Raw genomic sequence first — 9,649 nt, 5'->3', positions numbered from 1 at the left:
TCTTACTTATTCAACAACTTTAATTCTAATATTTCATTTCTTTTACACTCTCTTAAATAACCTTACTTTTCACTATCTTTTCTCTTTTCATTCATTTTCAATTCACTCAACCGAACACAGTGTAATTGTTAATTTTATTTTGATATTTTAAGGAAAAAAATATTTTTGAAAATACTGAAAAGTACATGAAGATGAAGTTACTAGTAGGGTGGTTAATTACTTGAGTAGTTGCAAAAGACAAAGGTGTGGTTGAGAGGTAAAAGAACATAAACAACTATATATTAGCCATGGCTATCATGTGATATATATTTACTGACTCTTGCATATATGAAAGTACTATCAAGAGGAGTAATTAAGTAATCACATTTGAGGCAAACGGTATTGTACTGTCTCACCAAATAACTAGGATATCGAACAGAAAAACAAAGGAAGTTTCCCATATCACGTTTTTTTTTTCCTTTTCTGATTCACAGGAGTCATTAATTTGGATGACAGTGTTAGGAACCTATGAAACTTCCTTCCACCTGCTAAGTGAAACTCGCATATAATATGATCAATATAAATTTTAGTAGTATTTGATAAAAAAAAAAAGTACATAAAAAACTAAACAGACAAACAAAAACATAGCATACATGATACAACCAAAAACGTTGTTAAACAGTTATATTTACCATATTACAAACTCTCATTGTACATAAATATCAGCAACTGATACAATCATTGATAACGTGTTGCAGTCTAAACTGAGAGAGAGAGAGAGAGAGAGAGAGAAAGATGTGGCCATTCAGAGGAAAAGGAGCATCTGGGTTTTCATCATCTTCCACTGCTGAGGAAGTTACTCATGGAATCGATGGGAGTGGTCTCACTGCTATTGTCACAGGTCACTTTTTTCTTTCTCCTTCTCAATATATATTTTCCATTTACACTGCATTTAATATGAATTGAAATAGAGAGAATAAAAAGTTGAGATGAGTTTAAAGTGGAATTTAAAATTTTATAGATTGGTAGAATTAGGAAGGAACAGAATCACATAATTTTTTATATATTTGTTTAATTGGATTCAAAATTAAAAGAAAAATAATAAAGAAATATATGAAAAAGATAATTTACTCTTTAATTAATATATTAATGATTTCAGTTTTTAATAAATTATTATGTTGAGTAATTTTAATTATTATATTAATTTTCTAATAATAATAATATGCTTAGGTTTATATCAATTATATATATATATATATATATATATATATATATATATATATATATATATATATGAATTTGTTAACATATACATACTTATTTTTTAATATAAATATGTTAAGTTACGCCATTGATGATGTATATTAATTAAAATAATTTTTAATTATAACTTATTAATGTACTTATACTAAATCCAAAATAAAAATATTCATACTAAAAAAATGTGTGATAGATATGGGGCACGGCACACATGGTTCGTTAACTCTAATATTTAACTAACTCCAACTCTTTTCTATAGCTGATGAAATTTACATATAAATAAATAAATAAAATTCCATTTTTCTGCAAATCAATAAATTTTTAGCTTAACATCTTGTATCCCGAACTCTTATCCTATAGCTTCTGAGAGTTACACATAATAAAAAAAATCATTTTATGCAAATATTTCCGGTAGTTAGAAATGATCTCTATAATTTATTAATGTATTCCAACTAAAAAACTAGTGAGTTTATGTTAGGATATAAATGTTGTTAAAGTTTGTTATCGTGCATTCACTTGTTTTTTTTTTGTTCAAATACGTTGCCAAACTGATATATATATATATATATATATATATATATATATATATATATATATATATATATATATATATATATATATATATATATTAATTAAGATAATCCCAACACAACATTATAACTTCAATTTAATCGAGTTAGTTCAAATGAAGCTTAAATTTTTTTACGAACCTAATGCAACTATGTATATCATATAAAATGTAATCAATTTTGGATTTTACCTTTAACTTAACCTAATGTAACTCAACCCATGATCACCCAAAACCTTAACTATAAATTTATCTTAATTCCAAAAGTTTACAAACTCTAAAAAATACTTAAACTTTATCATAATACTTGCATTCTTTTTAAAAAAAATAGGAAACTCTACAAAATTTGCTATTTTTGATATCTTAAATCTTATAATTGAATAATTTTGTGTTGTTGTTCAAACTAACAATAGGAGCATCTAGTGGTATTGGTGCTGAGACCGCTCGTGTTCTTGCTTTGCGTGGTGTCCATGTGATTATGGGGGTGATAGATATGACCAATGCGGAAAATGTTAAGGAATCTATACTTAAGGAGATTCCAATAGCTAAAATTGATGTCATGAAGTTAGATCTTAGTTCAATGGCATCCGTTCAGAATTTTGCATCAGAGTTTAATTCTTCAAATCTTCCATTGAATATTTTGATGTAAGAAAAGTGCATGAGTTACATTGTTATTTTCTTCATGCATGTTTAATATAGGTGTCATATATATATATATATATATATATATATATATATATATCTAGCTATCTTAATTTATCTATGCACACACCCTAATTTTGACCATTCATGGAAATTATCTAATATATGCTTGCTGAACTTTTTTTTTTCAATTCAAAGAAACAATGCAGGAATTTGTGCAGCCCCTTTCCTACTATCCAAGGATAACATTGAACTTCAATTTGCCGTAAATTACATAGGTATATTAAAATTATATAATTCCATAACATAATTTTTTTAAGAGTTTGTTGGGGGGTATACACATGTGCGTACAAGTGTGTGTCTTATGTAGTAACATGCAAACATGAAACCTCTCTCTCCCTTTCTCTGTTATGTGTATCTCGGATAGGTAATACATGCACATTCATGTGTGCGGCTTATCTAGTAACATAGGTAAACAAGAAATCTCTCAATATATGTGTGTATGAGTGTGTGTGCACACATGTGTGCAATAAATTGTTTTTGTGTGTGTTAAGTATCATCATACACACTGACACCTTTATCTCACTTTGTGTGTGTTTGCATGTGTATTAGGAATGAAAGAAATGAATGATAGTTTTCGAATTCATTCAATTCATTCATTGATCAAAGTATTACCAAGTTGATTTATTTATACAAAGATAGAAAATAACTAACTTGAATAACCAACATTAACTTACTCAAATAACTTCAAGTAACTAACTAAATTAATTTTATGTCTAATACCCCCGCAAGCTAGAATGTATTGAAAACACTTCTAGCTTGGAGAATACAATACATCAACATTAAAGAAGAAAGAGAAAAGAAAAAAAAATCTGAAAACATGAAATAGAGCGAAACATGTCGAAAATACATTGATCAAAATAAAAACTTTGAGAAATTTTCGACGGCTTCCAAGAGTCCAAAGCAAGCATCAAAGCTTGTTGACAAAAACTTTGGTGACGAAGGACAAGAAATTGTAACCTTTGCCGAGCACCGCAACCGCTCCACACCAATTCATCCACAACACCACATCAGCAACTAAGCCTTTGCCGAGAACACAATGAAAGGATGAGAAACTAAGGCAATGCCAAGATTGTCAGAAGAATGAAGAATGAAGGGGTTAGAATCATCAATGGCAGCCATGACCATGAGAGAAAAAAAAGAACCAACCAGACATCCGAAAGGTCCCTTTAAAAAATGATTCATAAGGGGGTGGCCTATCCAATTATATAAGAACTTAATCATCAATGGCATCCATGACCATGAGAGAAAAAAAAATCAACTAGGCATCCGAAAGATCCCCTTAAAAAATGATGCATAAAGGGGTGACCTACCCAGTTATATAAGAACTTAATCATCAATGACATCCATGGCCATGAGAGAAAAAAAAAAAGAACCAACCAGGCATCCGGAAGGTCCACTTAAAAAAATGATGCATAAGGGGGTGGCCTACCCAGTTATATAAGAACTTAATCATCAATGGCATCCATGGCCATGAGAGAAAAAAAAAATCAATCAGGCATCCAAAAGGTCCCCTTAAAAAATGATTCATAAGGGGGTGGTCTACCCAGTTATATAAGAGCTGAATCATCCTCGTGAACCACCCGATGTGGGACTCGCAACACGCCCCCTCAAGTCAGGACTTGGTACCACAAAGCGAGGGCTAGTAGCACTATTCACAGCACTGGGCAGAACCATAAATCGCTTCAATAGGAAGCAAGAGACACGGAAGCAAAAATTTCTGATACCATATTAGGAATGAAAGAAATGAATGATAGTTTTCGAATTCATTCAATTCATTCATTGATCAAAGTATTACAAAGTTGATTTATTTATACAAAGATAGAAAATAACTAACTTGAGTAATCAACATTAACTTACTCAAATAACTTATAGTAAGTAACTAAATTAATTTTATGTCTAATAATGTGCATGTGTGTGTCTTGGATTGGTGGATATGACTTGCAAAGGGTCATAAATAATTGTTACATGAAATATGTGCATAATCAAAATAATCTTAATCCTTTGGATTTTATCCAACATATATAATTCCACAGGTCATTTTCTGTTAACATATTTGTTGTTGGACACTATGAAGAAAACAACACAAGAAAGTAAGAAACAAGGAAGAATTGTCAATGTCTCCTCGGCAGGTCATCGTTTAGCATATCGGGAAGGAATTCTTTTTGATAAAATTAATGATCAATCAAGGTAAGAAGTAAACCCAAATACAATTTATGTTGATAAATTATGCTAGCAGATTCTTGTTCATGAAAAAAGGGCTATCATTGAGCCTAACTTTTCTACGAATTTATTGATGGAAGAATTATTATGTTTGTCTTTGTTTGAATCTTAAAATTATAAATATTATTTCCAATCATTGATTTGTGAAATGAAATTTTGTGTGGCTATATGTAGCATTAGGTGTTAGATTAATGTGTATGAAAGGATCTATCACTCATAGAATTGGAACTATAAAGTTTTTTTTTTAAAAAAATGTTGGCCTAGATGACACTAAAGATGAAAAAAGGGTAGCCTCAACTCTATTTAATAATGACTTAAGAGCGAACTTTGTCAACACTGATTAGCATCGACCTTTTTTCTGTTATTGCAATTACTGTCATTTTTATTAGTGGTGGCCTTAAGATTGGCACTTAAAAAAATAGAGTTGGTTTTTTATGATTAGTGTCGACTTTTGGGGCCAATGCTAATATGCATTTTGTTGTGTATATTTATTCTATATATAGGTGACTTTTTTAAGGATATTCTATAAATTACTTAAATTAAAAGATCTCATTTTGTGATGATTATCATTTATATAGTATCCACCTAAAAAAATCATTTATAAAAGATCTCTATTTTATATCTATAACATATAGATTTAAACATACAAACACATGAACTATAGTATGAGTGCAAAGGATAACTGTTTTGTATAACTAATTTGCTTCCTAATGTACAGTTACAACAATTGGCTTGCATATGGGCAATCAAAGCTTGCTAACATTTTGCATTCCAATGAGCTTGCAAGACGTTTCAAGGTTGGGAGTTATACATTATTTTGACGTTAAAAGTTGATTAATACGTTTCTTTAACCATACATGCATAATGAAACATTTGTTAGAGGTTATTGATAGCCACTATAAGTAAACATTATTATCCCCATTTGATTTCTCTATACCTTTTGCTAATTACTAAGGAATTAATTGATTTTTGTGTTCTTGCATGTGTTATTTGCTTTGCCTATTAGGCTTTCACTATTTAATTAACAAATTAGTATTTCTAAATGAATATTTCCAATTAAAATAAAATTATCATTTTGATTCGGCGTTGCACTGCATCGAATAAGTAGCTAGTGCTTTACACAAGTGTGTATGAGTGTTTTGAAATTGGATGCAATTTTGAATTTTAAACATCATTGTATAGTTATGGTTCAAGTTGAGTGTGAGAGGATTACACCATTCAAATATCAGGTTGAACTAACTAAATTTGTTTTTGCATCTTATTAGTTGAAATTGTATATCTTTTGATCAAGTAATTGTTAACAAGTATTTGGCAAAATTGTATAATCACTAGTTACCAATTTTTATAACTCCTAGGTTTGGATAGGTTTTGAAGCCAATCAGCTTTTTAGACATTCCTAAGCTTTGCATTCCTTCCGGTAATTAATCATACAACTTCTAGTGATGACATTCATCAGACAATATTTTTGTCATTGTCCATTTGGTTTAAACTGTTTTTTGTTTTCGTTTTTAATAATATAAATACTACGACCTTTTTCTCATTATTTCCTATTTTCTTTTTCATAATAAATAGTTAAAATAAAAATGAAAACGCATAACAATAAAAATTTGTTTTGATTTTTTATTATATAAATTTTTAAAAGAAGAAAAAATGTAAAAAATGTATTGTTTTTAATTAAAAAGATAAAATTTAAATTCTCAATTTTTTTCTCTAGCTAGTTTGGTGATCTTGCTTCTGTTATGTACATGAGAAAAATGGCTCTTTATTTTTGCCTCATTTATCAATTAGTTGTATGGGATGTGTATATAACTTGTTTGATATCGTAACTTGACAGGAAGATGGAATAGATATTATCGCTAATTCTCTTCATCCAGGGGCCACAACCACCAATATTTACATTCACAATCGTTTTCTGACAGGTAATTACCATATATATATATAGTCTACGTGTAAATTATGTAAATAATGGGATTTAAAATTCTAATTAATTAAATTATTCAACATAATCTTCTACCTTAACTGTCAGGTTTCAATTAATGCATTTACAATGCAATAAGCTTCAATTCCTCAACATATATAGTTTTGATGTTATAATCCTATATTTTGTACATAAATATTGATTGGAAAAAATGACAAAAATTGTGTTAAATAGATGGATTGTTCTACGTAATAAATTCAAACTTAGTAAATAGGATTTTTTCCTTCAAGTGTCCTTGCAAACATAGTTTCACATGTTCACCTAGAGGCAACATCTGTAATTTAATCACTTAATTGCAGCATCAACGACCATGTACGTTGTCTATCTTTTTCGTGAGTAATTTTTTTGTTCAAGTATAAATTTTTCATGTACATAGTGACATTTTTCAAGTATACCAATATTGGCATATCTTTGTATGGTTTATGCAGGTATATTCTATATATTAGGGCCTTTTGTAGTGTATAAGCTAATTGCAGGATTTTTACTCAAAAATGTACAGCAAGTAAGTTGAATCACTATAATCCATGAATTTAAATATATTTTTGTTACTTAAAAATGTGACGTTTTTCACATTTAATGTTTATAAAAATTATTTTTAATTTTTACATATAACAAAAATAATGTGATTTTAGTCTAAAGAGAAGATAATTATCTTTTTGTAATTTTTAAGGATTAAAAACAAAAACAAAAATAGTGCCAAAAAATCATGTATTGAGGGTAATAACTAACAAAGTATATTCAATTCCATATAGATATCATTGAGCATTTCTTTTGTTATTTAATCCAAAGGAGGTTAAAAACAAACTCACAACCTTCTACAACATGACTATAGGGAGCAGCAACAACATGTTATGTAGCATTGCATCCACAAGTGAGTGGAATCAGCGGCAAGTATTTTGTTAATAGTAATATCTCGGAAGCACACTCACAGCTAGGAAGAGACATGGACTTGGCCAAGAAGCTGTGGGATTTTAGCATAAATTTGACTAAGCCAAATACATAGTGACAATCATCAATGCCGATGGAATTCTGTTTTAGCAAATAAAAATGTCAATGATATTATTATTGTTAATTTATATGTTGTTACTATTTTTTAACTAGAGAGTTATGTCGTTCAAGCTTAAAATTTTATGACTCTAGTATGAGTGTGGAATTTACACCAAGTACATCATGTGCTAAAATGCTATAGCAAAGCCCTCATTGACATTGAAAATATTGTGAGATATTTATATAGTTGAAACAATCAGGAAAGGTTGTGATGAGATATATATGTCAGCCCATGTTTTATGTTGGAGAAATAATTTGTTTGGATAAATTTTATAAAAAGGCTTTTATTGTTTTTTTAGAAAAAAAAATGTATTCCATAACATCTTATTTTAATAATTTGAAATATATATATATATATATATATATATATATATATATATATGTGTGTGTGTGTGTGTGTGTGTGTGTGTGTGTGAGTGTGTAAAAACATGAAAATTACATATTTATGACCATGCAAAATTTGAAGCATTAAATATAGCTGTAGACAATTATATGCTAAATTATAGTTCTTAAAAAGAACATGTTAATAAAAAGAAAGACAGAAAGCACAAAAAATGGGGTCAATTGTATTTTTTTTAAGTAGTATATAAGTAATTTTGGTAATGAATCCATTTCCAAACTTCCTCAATAAAATAATTTCTTGAGACAATTTCATCTAAACACCTAAACGATATATAATAAAAGCAGCTTTTAAAAATAAACTTTTTTTTTAAAGAACTTCTCAATTCAATCCCATGTTAGGAGGGTGAGGAAAAGAATAAAGAATACAAGAGATTTATTATCATTTACCCTACGAACTCAAGGTTACATCTAATCATTGAGTACCACCAAGATTTTTCACCAAAATAATTCTTTTTCATTTCCTAATTATTTCACAAGCATGGCAAAGCGACAATTTGCGAAATAAAAAAAATTAGGAGAGACCAGAGTAGGTATGACAATGAAACCCAAAACCATGGGTATCCGTCCAAATCCGTCTTGATTTTGACGAGAAATATCCAAGTTGACCGGGTACAAGTCTGGGGATTATCAAACTTTTTTAATCGGGGTCGGAGACGGGGATGTCACTACCTACCCCGTATCCATTCCCGTACCTGCCTTCATGATAAAATTATTAAAATTTTATTAATTACTTGATAATTTTTTTTTATAATTTTTACATAATTTAATATTTTTTCTTGATGATTTTTGTAGACAAATGAGTTGTAAATACAAATAGTTAAAAATAAATGTGTAACAATCATTTTTTTTTAAATCAGATTTTCAATATAATTTTTTTACAAAAAAAATTTTACAAATCTAAACCGAGGACGGGGCGGGGATACCTGATACCCAACATGTATGAGGATGGAATAACAAATTTTAACCTGTTCGAAGGACACAGGTACGGGAATATGTTGGAGAGTCAGGGTCGCGAACTAGAGAAACCATACTAGTCCTTATCCCACTCTGTTGTCATGTTTAAACGAGAGATAAGTTGATCCTTAAATAAAGATATATGATTGACTAAGTAGTAAAAGATAAAGGAAAAGAGAAATAGATAGTAGATTTAAATTTATCCTTTAATAAAAAAAATTAATAAATTAATAATTAATATTTATATATAAAAAATCTAATCCTTATTAACTTCGTGAAAATATGGATTGGTATAAGCTGGTTTGTATATGATATCTTGCCGTCCAAGGCTCCTATATATTGATATCGGACTTTTTTCTATCAAGCAATATTGGACTTTATATATCTTTTTAATACACACTTATATTTTTTTGTCTGATTCAAAGGGGCTAATGCCCAAAACATGAAAAAAAAAACACTAAATCCTACACCAGCTGAAATATAGCCAACGGTGCCTCAATAAAAAATAAGAAAATTCATTGCTTCATAGATAGTCT

The 9,649-nt window shown here is 29.0% G+C and overlaps 1 protein-coding gene across 2 annotated transcripts; it reads left to right on the top strand.

Annotated features, from left to right (window-relative positions):
• Positions 1–723: 723 nt before the first annotated feature.
• Positions 724–7,939, top strand: LOC114367407 (short-chain dehydrogenase TIC 32, chloroplastic-like). 2 transcript variants are annotated; one of them, XM_028324586.1, is made up of 8 exons: positions 724–880; positions 2,221–2,452; positions 2,648–2,727; positions 4,546–4,699; positions 5,451–5,529; positions 6,567–6,651; positions 7,139–7,212; positions 7,543–7,939. In XM_028324586.1, the coding sequence occupies exons 1-8, from the start codon at positions 775–777 to the stop codon at positions 7,711–7,713; spliced, it is 981 nt and encodes a 326-aa protein (XP_028180387.1). In that variant the 5' UTR covers positions 724–774; the 3' UTR covers positions 7,714–7,939. The 2 variants fall into 2 exon arrangements, with proteins under 2 accessions (XP_028180387.1, XP_028180388.1); XM_028324587.1 differs by lacking the exon at positions 7,139–7,212.
• Positions 7,940–9,649: the final 1,710 nt, after the last annotated feature.

This window comes from Glycine soja, chromosome 9 (genome assembly GCF_004193775.1).
Source record: "Glycine soja cultivar W05 chromosome 9, ASM419377v2, whole genome shotgun sequence".
In the NCBI taxonomy this organism is placed as follows: domain Eukaryota; kingdom Viridiplantae; phylum Streptophyta; class Magnoliopsida; order Fabales; family Fabaceae; genus Glycine; species Glycine soja.
Note: the sequence above shows the minus strand (reverse complement) of the source record. Positions and strands in the feature narration are given on the sequence as shown.

What these genes read in the sequence shown, in the direction of transcription:
- LOC114367407 (XM_028324586.1), top strand. Translation starts at nt 775, where the DNA reads ATGTGGCCATTCAGAGGAAAAGGAGCATCTGGGTTTTCATCATCTTCC. An exon ending in TCTCACTGCTATTGTCACAG is followed by an intron (nt 881 to 2,220) that starts GTCACTTTTTTC and finishes AACTAACAATAG; the next exon opens with GAGCATCTAGTGGTATTGGT. An exon ending in TACTCAAAAATGTACAGCAA is followed by an intron (nt 7,213 to 7,542) that starts GTAAGTTGAATC and finishes ACATGACTATAG; the next exon opens with GGAGCAGCAACAACATGTTA.